The sequence below is a fragment of the Eumetopias jubatus genome, unplaced genomic scaffold, assembly GCF_037043125.1.
Source record: "Eumetopias jubatus isolate StellerSeaLion01/CBP00866 unplaced genomic scaffold, mEumJub1_p1.0 scaffold_13, whole genome shotgun sequence".
NCBI classification, from domain to species: domain Eukaryota; kingdom Metazoa; phylum Chordata; class Mammalia; order Carnivora; family Otariidae; genus Eumetopias; species Eumetopias jubatus.
In genome coordinates, this window is record NW_028274819.1 from 5639553 (window position 1) to 5653972 (window position 14420).

The 14420-nt window shown below is 58.4% G+C and overlaps 1 protein-coding gene across 1 annotated transcript; it reads right to left on the bottom strand.

The window, feature by feature from the left end:
• Window positions 1-656: 656 nt before the first annotated feature.
• On the bottom strand, window positions 657-9249 carry RHOD (ras homolog family member D). Its single transcript, XM_028118267.2, has 5 exons — window positions 9118-9249; window positions 4675-4762; window positions 3762-3871; window positions 1822-1956; window positions 657-1272 (listed from the first exon to the last, which is right to left on the bottom strand). Exons 1-5 carry the CDS (start codon window positions 9247-9249, stop codon window positions 1105-1107), a joined length of 633 nt encoding a protein of 210 aa, XP_027974068.1. The 3' UTR covers window positions 657-1104.
• Between the last annotated feature and the right edge of the window lie 5171 nt (window positions 9250-14420).

The window sequence follows — 14420 nt, forward strand, 5'->3', positions numbered from 1 at the left end:
CCCTCCCTTGAGCTCTTTTTTAAATTTTATTTGAGAGCGAGCGAGAGCCCGTGTTAGAGTGTGGGGAGGAGCAGAGGGAGGGAGAGGGAGAGAAGCTCTAGCGGACTCCATGCTGAACACGGATCCCGGTGCTGGGCTTGATCCCACAACTTACCTGAATCTCCAGCTTGCCCTACTGGTGTCGGACTTGCCAGGCCCTGTGATCCCATGAGCCAATTCCTTACAATTTCTCTCTCTCTCCGCACACACACACACACACACCCCCTATTGGTTCTATATGGTTCTGTTTCTCTGGAAAACCCTAATATAATATTATTGAATATATTACATATATTACATCTCTGCAATATTATATTTATCATAAACAAAAAAACCCCACTTGTGAACCTTTTGTGAGCACTTACTGGGTGCCAGGCACCTGCTAAGCTCTTTGCGTGTCTCTCATGATGCCCTTACTCCTCTAAAGGCTCCATGACATCATCTGTGATTGGTCCCATTCACAGATGAGGATACCGAGGCGCAGAGGGTTCAGGTAACTTGCCCAAGGTCCCAAAATGATAAAGCCGGGTTTGGATCCGGGTAGTCCCATTCCAGTGCCTACATGTGGTGGGTTCTCTCCTGCTATGGAACATGTGTGTAAAGCAAGACACGTGACATAACTGACAAGCAATGTAGCTTTAGTTGTTATAGTTACCACTGGATGGGCAGGGGGCAAGGGGATGGGGAAGGGTGTGAGTAGTGGCCCAGGGTCCTGGGAGTGCCAGGTCCCGAAGGTGCAGCCCTGAACAGGCTGCTTCCGGATGTGTGGGTCCAGGCTGGGAGCTGGGAGTCTGGTAGTCATTTTTAGGGGACCCCAGGAGTAGCCCTTTACCGGGCAGGTGGGCTCTGGAAGCCCCTTCCTCAGGCCTTGCAGGGGGGATTACGCTCTAGTCCAGGGATTGCAGCCCCAGGGTCAGGGGCCCGGCCTCGGTGGTGTCCATCTGTTTGAGGTGCAGTTCGGTGATCACAGCCTCGGGACTGGGTCCAGCCCAGCCAACTGGGCAGCTCAGCGCCCAGCTCCTTCCTGAGCTGCTGGGGGGTTGGGGCAGGGAGGGCCTCAAGATGTCAGGTCACCACGCAACAGCTCCGGGTAACCCTCCTCCAGAAGTTGCGACTGCGGCTGCTGAGGGCCACCTGCGCTGCTTCCTGGAAGACCGCGTGGACGTTTTCTTGGAGCAGGGCTGAGCACTCGAGGTAGGCCACTGCGCCCACGGACCTTGCCATCTCCTGGCCCTAAAAGAGAGAATGGAGGGGGCTGCCTTGAGGTGGCGGCCTCTGGGGTGGGGGGAGGGCTCACGTCCTGCCTCCCCATAGCCCTCTTGGCCATCCTAGGGAGTCTCCAGGACAAAAATGGAAGGTGAGTTTTTCCAGGACACCCACAGCGCCTGCCCCTGGCTTGACCAAGCACTCTCATGACTGCCTTGGGTTTCCTGCCTCAGTTCTGGGATGGGTCCCTGCCTCTCAAGGCACCAGCTAACCCATTTCACAGGTGTGTAGCAGAGAGGGGCCTGTGGCCTGAAGAGCTGTGGCCTCAGCTTACTGCACTGTGAAGTGGGTGGGTAGGATTACCTGAATGGGCACACCACTCGCTCTCCCTTCCATAGGCGGGATCTTCTAGAGTATTCTAGGTACCATTTCCAAGCCCAGACCATTCCAAGATGACCCCTACCCTGACCCACCCCCTGAGTGTGCTGGACACTGCTGAGAGGCTCGGCGGGATCAGCATACCCCGAGGTTCCCCCTCCCAGGACCCGCCCTCCACCCCTGGGCTGGGTTTCCTACCCTGTGGTAGGTCACAGGCTCCAACCTATTTTTCCGCAGCTTCTTCACCAGCGACTTGTCCTTGCGCAGGTCAGTCTTGCAGCCCACGACAATGATGGGCACCTCCTTGCAGAAGTGGTTCACCTCTGGGTACCACTGCGGGGAGGGTGGCAGTGTGGGTGTGTGTGTTAGCCATCAGGATTGCTGTCCCTCCCTGCAGATGGGGAGAAAGGGCCACCCTCTCACTCCCCAGGTGGATTTCAGCAATGATAATCAGCGCAGCCAACATTTAGGGAGAATTACTCTGGGCTAGGCTCTAAGACTTTACATGTATGAACTCTTCAATCCCCCAAGTCCCTACAAAGCAAGTTCTGTCATCAGTCCCATTGTACAGATGCAGTAACTGAGGCTCGGAGAGGCTACATAACTTGGCCTTGGTCATACAACTGGAAGTGGCAGGATTTGAGCCCAGGGGCTGGGGCCCAGAGCCCTGCTCCTTCCTGGTCTAGAATCCTGCCACTCTGCAGGCTAAGGGCCCCCAGGACCGCCTCCCAACTGGGTAAAATAAAGAAATAAGTCATCCCTTAAAAATAAAGCAGCTCACAAAATGGTTGCCGCAGCTGTTTGCCTGTTGGAGGGAACACTCCTATTCTGTGTCAGCTGCTCTCTGGAATGTGAGGCTCCAGGGCCTGGTTATTTCAGCCTGGGCAACAACTGGGGAGTCTAGAATCCGGAGACAGGGGATTTGTATCTCCAGGAGTGCATGCCTACTCAGTTTGTCTGTTCAGAAAAAACTGGCATCAAACCGTCTGGCTCCTGGAGCCAGATGGGGCCCGGGTGGGGTCCTGGGCTTACTCCCCATACTCCAACCCCTCTACAAAACTGCGCCTGATTCTGGTCTCCCCCGTGACTTCACCTTGCTAAATCCAACACTGAATCCTCAGCCTTCATCCTGCCTGAGCCCTGGCACCAGGCAGGGATCTCTCCCTCCTCTACCGCCTGGTTGGCACTTTGCCCTAGGACCCTGCTCTCTTGCTTCTCTCCGGGTGACCTTCCCATGTGCAAGGCTCTTCCCCACCAGTGGTTCCTAAATGGATCTGCCCAGCTCAGCCTGGCCCTCTCCTGGGAGCTGCAGACTCAGACCTCCATGTCTACCTGGCCCTCCAATGCGATGTCCAACAGGCCCCCATCTCCCACCTCCCTACCCTCCACTTGCTCCTTCTCATCTTGGGAAATGGCAAGGCCGCCTTCCACTTGCTCTGGTCAAAACATCTCTCCCACTCCCAACCTGGAGATACTACTATTGGCTCTATCAGGTTGTTAGCGGCAGTAGACGAGTGAATGGGCAGAAGTGCCCAGAACGGTGCTTGGCATGAGCTAAGTTCTCAGTCGACAATTCCCATTGTTGTGGCTCATGTTACTCATGCCGTCGTCACCAGCTCTGCTCCGATGAACCCCCGGCACGCTGTTTGCGTGCCATTCACAGGGAGGCCCTGGCAGCAGCCGGGCAGGAGCAGAACATTTCAGGGGACCACATCCCTGACACCTGTGGGCAGTGAGCAGCCTTGGGAACCCCTGACATGCCTGGGGAGGGGGGGCATCTTGGGAGGCTGCTGAAAGCTAGCAGTTACACAGAAGGGGGCTGCCCATACATGCAACCTCGGGCAGGCCCAGGCTGGGGAGATGCGGGGGCCTCTGGGTGACGCAGCATACTCAGGTAGGTCACGGTGGAAAGAGCAACAGCGGTCTCAGTCCAGACCCTGCCCCCAAATCCCTAAGGGACCTCTGGTAAGTTGCTGCCCCTGCTCTGGGCCTCAGTTTCCCCATATACACACCAAAGGTGCTGGATTCGATGTCATCCGGGGCCTGCTACGCTCTGACAGGCTGCGGAGTCAAGGGTGGGGACAGAGCAGGGTGGCCTGGCTGTGGGGGCTGTACCTCCCCCGTGCCCTGGTACCTACCCGGTTAGAGATGTTGTCAAAGCTGTGTGGGCTGGTGACATCGAAGCAGAGGAGAAGGACGCTGGCGTCGGGGTAGAAGAGGGGCCGCAGGCGGTCATAGTCAACTTGCCCTGGGGAGAGTGGGGGTGGGCACTCCCTTCAGATCTTCCCCAACATCAGGGAATTAAACCCAGCAGATGGGGGAGCCCAGATCAGGGCGTGGTTGTGTGCCTCGTGGTCTGATATAAATGTGGTGCCTGGGTGGCCACTCCACGTGAACGTTTCCCTCCGGGCAGTGTTCCCCTGGCTTGCCCATGGGCTGTGTTAGCCCTGGTCTGGGTGAGACCACTTGCTGAGAGAGTCCTGTTCTGGTAGGAGTCAGAGACAAGGCAGAGGTCCGGCCTGCAGGGACTGGGACCATCGGTCCGAAGCCTGCTTTGCCCTGGGCTTTGCCCTGGGCTTGGGGGGTGAGGAGTAGGAAGCAGGTAGGACCCAGGACAAAGGCCCCTTATCCCCTGCATGGTGAGGTGGCTGCTGGGATACCCTGGGGTGAGCTTTCAGCTCTGGTATGGATTTGACTGAACCCTATGTGGATAAGGTCAGGAAGCTGGAGGGCAGAGGTCAAGGTCAGGCAGACCTCACAGAAGCTAAAGCCAGGGTGGAATGCTTAGGAGGCCAGGAATAGTTTACCCCTTGAGAGAAAAGAGCTCTGGATCCCCCGTCTCCGGAACACAGTTGGCTACCCTCTGCTGGGGGAGGCAGTGGATGCAGGCGCAGGAGCAAAGAAGGTTCAGGTTCCTGGGGACCCTAATCCTGGGCAACACCTGTCCCTGGGAGATTGGTGAGACTGGTTGGGCCTCTGTGGTTCAGGAGAAAGGGGGCAGGGCTTGGCTCCTGGGCATAGGGGGCCCCCGCCTCCCACCTGCACACCCACCTGCTGTGTCCCAGATTTGGAGGTTCAGGGGTTTGCCCTTCATTTGCAGATTAACGGTGAGCCGCTCAAACACAGTGGGGGTGTAGCTCTGAGGAAGAAGGGGGCAAGGCGGAGGCTGTGAGGACAGCTGCTGAAGCAGGGTGGGCCCTGGTGCCCAGGCCAGAGCCCTCGAATGCCTGTAGCAACCCCTGCCCCTTCTTTGGGAGTCTGACAGTCTGAGGGAGGGAGTTTCTGGGAAGTAGGTGGCCAGTGCGGGTGAGGCCTAGAGCTGCCACCTCCTAACTGTTTGCCCCAGTGTGGCACGGAACCTCCCCGGGCTTCTCAACTGTAAAGTGGGACTATGAAAAGCACCTACCGCAGTGTGTTGCCGTAAGGATTCAGTGCAGAGCCTGGCACACACTAAGCACTCTACATGTACCAGCTACCGTTATTTTTATCTTTGTCCCCTTGGATGGGGGACTGTCCCATTTCTGAGCCTTCCTTCATGCTGTCCCCTCCTCCTGGAATGACATTAACCTACATTTGTTCGTTCGATTGTTCATTCATTCATTCATTCATATATTCATTCAGTAAACAGTGGCACCTTCTCTATTTCTGGATACTGGGGAGCAAGTAATAAATCAGACTCATTGCCTACTCTAGGGAGCTTGTGGCTTTTGGGGGGGGGGTCCCTGCTTTGCCTCTCAACCTCTCATAATCCAACCAAGACCCCTGCCCCATGCCACCTCCCCCAGGAGGCCCTTCTGGATCCCTTCCCAAGTCCTCTCCATTTCTGCCTTTCTTATCAGCCCTGTCTGGCATCAGGAGGAAGTCACTCGGGCCCCAAGCCCCACCACCCCAGACCTAGGGCCTGACTGCACTCCCTCTCCATAAAGGCTGGACGAATGGAAACGGGATGGGTTTGGTATACCGACAAAATGCAGGAATGAGAAGGGGGAATGTGCAACAGGTGAGGAGGTTTTCAAAACTCGACCACGACACAAGCCCCTTGCTGGAGTGGCATGCTGGACCAGCTACAGCTAGGGTCCCCAAGGCTCGCTCACTTGCTCGGGGTTGGTGGGTGGGGCCACAGCATGAGGAGACCCTGGCCTCCTGGCCTCCCCACTTCCTAGGCCAGGTGGTGCCCGTGCCTGCCTTGACTCAGGTGGACTTCAAGCCGGTCTGCCTGCCCGCCGGCCTGCCGGCACTCTGAGTCAGGCCCTGGGCTGCTGGCAGGGGCAGCCCCTTAATGGTGGGTCAGTGCGGTCCTCCAGGCCACTTGGGGGGGTACAGGGGGAGGGTGGGGAAAAAGGTGAGTCCCAGCGTGGGCTATGGAGAAGTCAGGGATGGCCCTGGGATAGGGGTTCAATCCGCCCTGCAGCTCTAGTCACCTGTCACTCCCTCTACTAGTAGGTACAGACAAGGCTTCCACCTACCTCCCCAGCGCCCGGCCTGCCCCGGGCCCCTCCCTTCGGGTCCCTGGCCTGGCAGGAGACAGTGTGACATGATAGCCATAGCACTGGCTTTGGACTCAGATGTTCCTGGCTTAGGATGGGCTCTGGCCCTCACCAGCTGTGTGACCTTGGGCCTGTCCCCTCACTGGTTAAAGGAGAAGAGTGTCCCTTTACAGTGTGATAGGGGAGACCACGCCAGCTGCTGTCCATCCCTCCAGGTGGTGTGTCCTTCCCCAGCCTGTCACCATGGAAGGGACTGACACCTGCGGAGCTTCCACTCACCCACCTCCCACCTGTGGCAGGACCCCTCCTGATCTGAGGTGGACAGCAGCCGGCCACGAAGCTCTGGGGGGGGGGGCATGTATCAGTACTTTGCAAATGCCTGTGGAGATGACACTATCATCCACAATTTTTTAGGGCTCTACTGTGCATGGCCCTCCACCTGGTCTCTGATCCCTGCAGCCTCAGGAAGTTAGCGCTATCCCCATTTTCCTGATGACACAGCAGGGAAGTGACTTGCCCAGGGAAACACAGTGCCAGCTGGCTACGGATGGAACTGGGTCTTTCTGGCTCAAGAGGCCAGGCTCTGTCCCAGGCCACTGGCCTCTCCTGAGGTCACTGAACTCTCCAGCCCCTGGTATCAGGAGTGGACAGGCAAGCCCCATTCCAGACTGTGTGGCTGGGTTGCTCCAGTGGCTTGTAACTGGCACAACCCTCCCCCCGGCCCTGTAGACTTTGTCTACACCTTCTGTTGTGTTCTTTGAACCACCAGGCAGGGTCACTCTGACCGGTAAGTGTCTAATCTTATCTGTTGAAGCTGTCCTTTGCTGGAAAGGCAGGGCCAGGTCTGAGCCAGACCAGGGTAGAGGTGACTCAGGCTTGGGTCTGCCCTCATGGGGCTCGCAGACAGACAGATGGATCATTACAGGATGGGGGAACATAGTTCAAGAGAGGAGAGTCAGGGGTTTCACACTCATGAGAGTCCCTGTGTGGACCAGGAGGGACTGAGCTGGTTCTGGAAGGCAGGGCTGGTCCTCCCTGCCCCCTCCTCTTCCCACTCTTCTGTGAGACCCCTGGGCTTTGGAATGGTTGCTAATCCAAATGTCAGCCAGGACTGGGCAGAAGCTGGTGCCCAGCCTGGACTTCCCTCTACCTCAGGAGCTCTCTCTACTCTGCTCCCTTGCTCTGAACCCGAGGCTGGGCCACAGCCAGGCAAGGGTCCCTGAGGCCCCTTCAAATCCCAGCCTACTCTCTGCTTTTTGGGAGACTCGAGGTCTTCTAGCTGCTGGTTCCCTGAGCTTGGAGGCCTGCCAAGAGGAGGAGTCTCAGGGCCGGAGCAGAAGGCAGAGCACTGGGGACTGTGGAGAGTGTCCTGGTCAGGGGCGGGGAGATCTGGGCTCTTGACCCGCACTACCACCGCTGGGCCCTGCTCCCCAAGGCAAGAGTGTCCCTCTAGCTTCAATTTTCCCACCTCTAAAATGAGGCCTTTCCGGTGCTTGGACCTTGTGGTTCTTTTAAAAGAAGGTTCTTAAAAGGTTCTTTCTTGTGCCTGGAGGTAGAGGGGTCCTCAAACAGATGAGCAGCCTAGACAAGGACAGGTCCATCTCCCTGGTGACAAACATGTCCTCCCTTCCCCTGGCCAGCCCCAGCCTGCCCTTCAAAACACACGTTCCATCAACTTCCAGATGCCCATTTCCATGTTGCAACCTCTCTGGAATCAGGATGAGCCTTGCCATCAAGGATGTCTCAGGGCCTGGGACACCCCTCCCCGCTGGTCTCCTAGACCCTGGCTGGCCTGGTCCCTCTCCCCACCATGCCATAAATTGTTGGGTTCCCTTGGGCAGCGCCTGGGGGCCCAGAAACTTGTCCCACCCAACTTAAAAAAAAATGTGACTGGCCAGAGGAGGTGACGTCAGCTCCATAAACCACAAAGTAAGAGTTGGCTCGATGCTGCCGCAGTGAAAAGGAAGGTCTGACACTGTTACCAGGCCTAGCCTCTCCTGCCTCCCCCATCCGACTCCCAGGGGCCTACAAAGCCCAGGGGTTTGGAGGATGATGGGACAGGCAGGAGGGAGATGAGCTGCTGGAAGCAAACCCATAGACTCCCAGAACTGGGCTGAGCGGTGGCAGAGTGAATGGGTCCAACGCCCATCCTGGTGCCTGGGAGCCTCCTGGACAGGCTGAGCATGCTAGTGAAGGACTGACAGCCAATGTGCCCAGCGTGTCCAGGATGTCCAGGTCCATATGGGCTGTCTCTCAGCCCTACCCTAATTCCACCTCACTGGGTCACCCGCCCTCTGAGGTTGTGCGAGGAAATGGAGGCTCAGAGAGGGTAAGCAAGGTACCAAGGGCCACATGGTTTGTTAGAGTAGAGCTGAGGTGCCAACCAAGCTATCTGACTTGAGTCTGGTGTGCTCTGACCTCCACGACAGAGCCCACCAAAGGTCCCTTGTACATGCAACAGCTGGTGGGGAAGATATTTCCCAAATTTCAGTGAGCCCTTCCTGCCGCAGGCTCAGAGGTGAGCCCTTGACCTGTGTTAACTCACTCTTCACAGTGACCCTGGAAGGTGGGCACCATCCTTACTCCCATTACGTGGCCAAGAAAACAGGCACAGAGAGGGTAGGGGGACTTGCCCAAGGACACACAGCTTTAAGTGACAAAGCCATGATTCGAACCCAGGCAAGTCTGGCTCCAGTGTCCTCAGTCCCTCCCGCCCATGCTGGGCCACCAAGTGCTCTCTTAGGATCTGCGGTATACCCAGGTTGCCTAAGTCAGTCCCTGTGACACCTCTCCCAGGGAGGTGCCATTCTTGCCACTTTACAGATGATACTACTGAGGCCCTCGCTTCCGATGGCGGAGCGAGAACTGCCTTTGAGCCCCCACTCCGCTGGGAGACCCCTTGGAGGGCCCGGTGGGTGCACCGGGGCGCGCGTGCGGAACCCGACCGGGCGGCCGGGCGCGCGAGGCAGGGTCGGGGGCGCGGGGCCCGGAGGGGGCTGGCACTCACCTCGGGGAAGGCCCCCTCGGCGAAGACCATCAGCAGCGACGTCTTCCCGCAGCCGCCGTCGCCGACCAGGACCACCTTGACGGACCGCGCGCCCTGCGGCGCCTCGGCACCCGCGGCCTGGGCCGCCTTCATCGCGAGCGGCGGGCGGGCGGGCAGGCGGGCAGCGGCGCGGGGCGGGCGGCCGGGCGGGCGGCGGGGCAGGAATGTGGAAGGGGCGGGGCGGCGGGAGGAAGTGCGCGCCGGGCGGCCGGGGGCGGGGGCGCGGGCCCAGGTGAGAGCCGGGAGGCGGGGCGGGCGGCGGGGCGGGGAGGGGGGCGCACAGGACGGGGTCCCGCGCTCAGCCTGCGTCCTCGGGAGGGCACCCGGGTCCGATGGGGAGAAGACAAGGAGCCGGACGATGACTGTGTGTGGGGAGGGTGGACAGGGAAAGAGGAGGCATCTGGCCCACTTCCCCTGGGAGGAAGGAGGCGGGGGTCAGCCCGGTGAGCCTACCAGCTTTGAAGGGACAAGAACTGGGGGGTCCCTGGTGCCCAGCGCCGGTCGGCCCTGAGCAAGAGCCAGTGACTTTGGGTGAATGAATGGATGCGTGAAGGAAGGAATGTGCATTTCCCCCAGGGCTCCGGAATCAGAACCTACCACAATCCTCCCTCCAGATGTGTAAGGCCAGGTGGGAAGGCGGGGACCCGGGCATACCCTTATGGGTCAGTTGCTGGCACTGCCAGCCTGCCCTGCCCTTCCCCAGCCAGCACCAGGAAGTTTCGATGCAGGGGGTCGGTGACCACCTGTCTCAGCTCTGGCTGGGGCATCATCTAAGGAAAGTGAGGGAACCTTCCACCCATAAAGTGCTTAGAGTAGGGTCTGGTGCATGGTTGGTGCATGTGTTAGTGATCCTTACTGTTTAACCAATACCGATGCCCAAGGGCCTGGGAACCTTGAACACTTCAAGATGAAGTCCCTATCTTGAGAAGCTCACCTCTAGAATGGGGACAGACCGGACGTTGGTGTGGTAAGAGCTACAACAGAGGTGGGGGACAGGGATGGGACAGCAGTAGGGAAGAGGGGCTGGTTCCTTACCTGGTGGGGGGGGGGGGCGGGCGGGGATCAGGAAACCCTTCTAAGGAGAGGGGCCAGAGTCTTGAAGAAAAAGTGAGATAGTCAAATGGGGGTGGGGGGAGAAAGGTGGTCCAAACTGAGGGAGCAGCACAGCCAAAGTATGGAGGCAAGAGAGAGGGGGTACTTTGAGGGGGTGCTGCAGGCCTTCCCTGTGATGGAAGGTGAGGTCAGGTTGGGGAGCTGGTGCCAGGAGAGGCTGAGGTGCCAAACAGGGCCTGGGTAGTGGAGCATTTTGGATGCTGGGAATAAATACAGAACTGAACTGAACTGAAATCTTTTGAAAATGGGCACAAGGCTCTCCCCAGATCCTGGATTGAGTGCTTTCAGTGAAGCTCAAAGGCATGGACGGTAGAATCTTTGGGTTTCACACACCCTTCCCCATGCAGGTCATGACGTCATCCCTTGTGGAGTTCAAAGCCGGGCACGTGGAAAAGCACCCTCAACCCATGTTGCACCTCACTGGGAACCAAAGAGGCAGCTGGGGCAGGAGTCACTGTCCCCATTGCAAAGAGGCAGAGCCCAGACCCCTGACTCTTATTCCAAGCTCAGCCAGGGTCACAGTCAGCAGGAGGGATGGAGCCTCGTCTGGATGGAGGGAGCCTCTCATGACATCCCCACCCTTTAGGTGCTCTTTCCTCCCCGAAACTGCCAAAGGGCTGAGCAATGACTTGGCACTGAGCTGCATGTGTAGCCACTGAGCAGGGCTCCCCGCCCCAAGGAGTGGTGGGAGGGGCCCGTCCCCCAAGGATCAGCTGTCAGCCTTGTCATCCTCTATTCTCCCCACCGCTGCTGTCATCGGGCCTTGGGTGACAAGGCTAGGAGGCAGGTGGGGCCAGACTGGAGGTGGAGGGAGCTGAGAGTCAGGCAGAGGCGTTTGGCCTTGGTTGCTATAGGGATAATCATTATAATGACATCCTTGACGTGTGTCATGCCTTACAGTTTCGCTGAACATTTCCTAAGAATAACAGCGCCCATTAAAGTATAGCTAACTGTGTGCTGGCCCTGTCCCCTAGCAGGTGGAAATTGTTAGCCCCATTTTACAGATGAGGAACCCTGGGGGGCAGGGAGGTTAAAATTCTTGTCTAAGATCCACAGCTAGTAAGAGGCAGAACTTGAGTTTGAACCCAGGTCTGGCCACACAGCAGGTCTCTTTTGTGACATCACACCTCATACGCGTTATTTCATTCAGCCGTCAGACTGTGACGTGAGCAGAGCAAGTGGTCTGCTTCCTTCATTCTACAGATTTGGGAACTGAGGCTCAGGATGTTGTGTCCGATTGACTGCCTGGCTGGACAAAGAGGGGAAAGGAAGGAAAACGGAGCAGGGAAGAGAGGAAGGAAGGTTGGTTGACTCAAAAGAATGTTAAACAAACTGGAGAAACGAACAAGGACCAAACGACCACCCAGGTGAGAATACAGCGCATGACCCGATGGCAGGGGCAGCAGGCAGGTGACCACCCTCCAGCCTCCATCCGCTCCAGTGCCCCCTGGCCTTGGCACCTTTGCCGCATTTTTGACCCCACCCCCACCCCCTTCTCCCTGAGGCCAGGAGTCCCCTGCAGCCCCAGCCGAGTCTCTGCTGCCGCCTCGTGGCTGCTCGGTTCCCTGCACCATCCCGGCCCCGGCTGCCTGCTAGCTGCTGGGAGTTCCTAGCTCGGGGTGTGGGGCACTTATGAGTGGTTGACGGAGGGCGGAAGTGGGTGCCGGGGGTGGGGTGGAACTTCAGAGGTCAAGTGCCCCTGGGGATGGCTTGGCAGGGTCCACAGGCCCTTTGCTCCTCATGCCTCCCTCTGTGCCCTCCCCTCCCTTTCAGCTCAAACAGCAGGTCTCAAGAGATCTTGTCTTTGGCCAGAACTCTTCCACCCGAAGCCCTGATCTCCTGTTTACTGAGCATCTCCTGGATGCCAGACACTTGGCGTGTGTCACTTCGTTCCATCCTATCATGTATAATTCTTATCCTCCTTTGACAAGTAAGGAAACTGAGGCCCAAAGAGGACAGATGATTTGCCTAAGATCCCATAGCTGGTAAGTGGATGAGCTGGGATTCTAACCCGGGCATTTGGGGTCTAGAGCTCCTACACACAGAATCCCCGAAAGCCAGAGGTGTGGGGGGGGGCCTTCAGAGGCCTTTCTGACCAACACATTTATTCTTCAGATGAGGAAACTGAGGCTCTCGAGAGGAAGGGACCGGTCACACAGCAAGTAAGCTGCAGGCCCACTCTATGGCAGGTGGAGGCTGTTCTCCCGTTTCCATCTGTCTGGCCTCCGTCAGATCCACTCCACTCCAGCTACCATTTAACTGGACGCCTATCCTCGCCTCCTCTCCCTGACCTGCCATTATGGATCCCGGTGGGTGGAATGAGAAGGTTGATAATGGGGTGGAAGTGGCAGACAGCGAGGGGGCCCCGTGGCCCAATCTTATGTTTATTTAGCCTTTCTGTTTGTCCCTTTGGGCATCTGTCGGCATAGCTGGCTGAGGCAGGAGAGAGGAAGTGAAGGTCTGAGTGGCTGCGGGCACTATGCTGGCTCACCACCCCCCCCCCCACGCAGGCGTGGTCCAGTGTGGTCAGGTCACTGACCCCCATACCCGTCCTCCTGGCTGCAGTGCGGCCTGTCCCTGAAGCATCCCAGATGAAGGGGGCCTGGGACCCTCGAGCCCTGTGGGAGGCAGGCCTCCTGGGGACTGCTGGTGATTTCCACCCAGATGATCCTCCTACACTTGCTGTGGTCTTCCAGGGCAGGGGAGGGAGAAACTAGAGCAGCCTGGGGGAGTCAGGGAAGGGGGCGGTGTGGCCTGACAGTTAAGAGCGTGAGCTTTGGAGCCAGACAGGTGGAGCTTGAGTCCCAGCTCTGAGGCTGTCTGGCTGTGTGATCTTGAACTCGTTGCCTAACTTCTCTAAGCTTCTGTTTCTGGACCTGCAAAAAAGGGGATGACAACAGTACCTCCCTCTGGGTAGGCCGTGTTGCAGGACTGCAGGCTGGCACCGGCCCCCACTGAGCTTGGACGGCCCTTCTTCTCCCTAAGCCTTTCTTTTGGTTCTCTTCTCCTCAGCCTCCCCGAGAATTGCTCCCGCAAGGTTGACAAGTTGGCCCATTTTTTTTTTTTGCCCACTCCTGCCCTTTTGTGTATTGTTCCCTCTTCCAGAAATGCTTTGTTGGCCTTGTCTACCTTTTTCAACCTTATGGTTCTTCTTGCCCTAAAGACGGCTCAGCGACACCACGAGGAAGCCCTCCGTGGTGTTCCCTATTGCCGTGCTCCCCGACAGGCCTGGCTCAGGGCCCCTTCTTGGAGCTTCCCAAGCAGTCTGATGGCACTGGTCCTTGTGATGGTCCCCCCAGCCGGCCTCCTTCCCCTCTGGGCAGCCAGCAGCAGGGCGGTCCACTCAGAGCAACACACACAGAGACCCAAGTCCCTGATTCCTGAAGAAGAGACGAAGGTGACTTGGGGCTGAGCCAGGCTCCCCGGAAGCCCCCTCCTTCCTGCCCCAGCTTTATTTTGGTTCTAGAATCATTCCAGTCAGCAGACTCGGTCCCCACCATGCCCATCCCAGGTACACAGCCCACATTTCATGCAGTTAGAGGGGGGGAAAGGGGGGGAAGGGAAGGTGGGTGTAAATGGCCTGCCTGTGCTGCTTAGCCACTGGGGCAGGAACAGTCTGGGTCTCCCCGGCCGCAGAGGCTAACCAGCTGTGCCCCTGGACCCCATGCAGACCTCCTGGTGCCGGCCACAGGGCTGGGCCACAGCCGTGTCAGGTGGGGAGGGCCAAAGTTCTGCCTCCGGTCCCATGACCACCCTGGGCTCTCCCAGCAGCACTGTGGGGAGGGGGCGACTGGGTTGGGCCTGGGTCTCCATAGCTCACCAGGGCCAGAGGCAGCCAGCCTGAGAGCCCTGCCCTGACCTGTGGCTGGCCCCAGGGAGCAGATGCCGCCACACACCACCCTCCCCACCCCATCCCTCCGAACTGGCAGGGGCACCCACCCCTCAGCTGCCTGCTTCTCTGGGGCCACCTCTGGTGGATGGGGGTTGCCTCAGCCAGTGACAGCTGGAAAGTATGCACGCTCTTCCCCAGCTGGGGTGGGGTGGTAGCCAAAGCCCTGTGGGGGCAAAAGAGCCCAGCCCCTTTGCTTCTTGGCAGGACCCCTCGGGGGGGGGCCAGTCACGCAACAGAGGTCCTCAGGCCATCAGGCTAG

Bases quoted from the DNA above. Each gene is read 5' to 3' on its own strand.
- RHOD (XM_028118267.2), bottom strand. From the start codon at position 9,249: ATGAAGGCGGCCCAGGCCGCGGGTGCCGAGGCGCCGCAGGGCGCGCGG. The intron at 4,763-9,117 runs GTGAGTGCCAGC...CTTCTTCCTCAG, and splicing joins CCGAGGGGGCCTTCCCCGAG to AGCTACACCCCCACTGTGTT. The intron at 1,957-3,761 runs GTAGGTACCAGG...CCCTCCCCGCAG, and splicing joins TTGACAACATCTCTAACCGG to TGGTACCCAGAGGTGAACCA.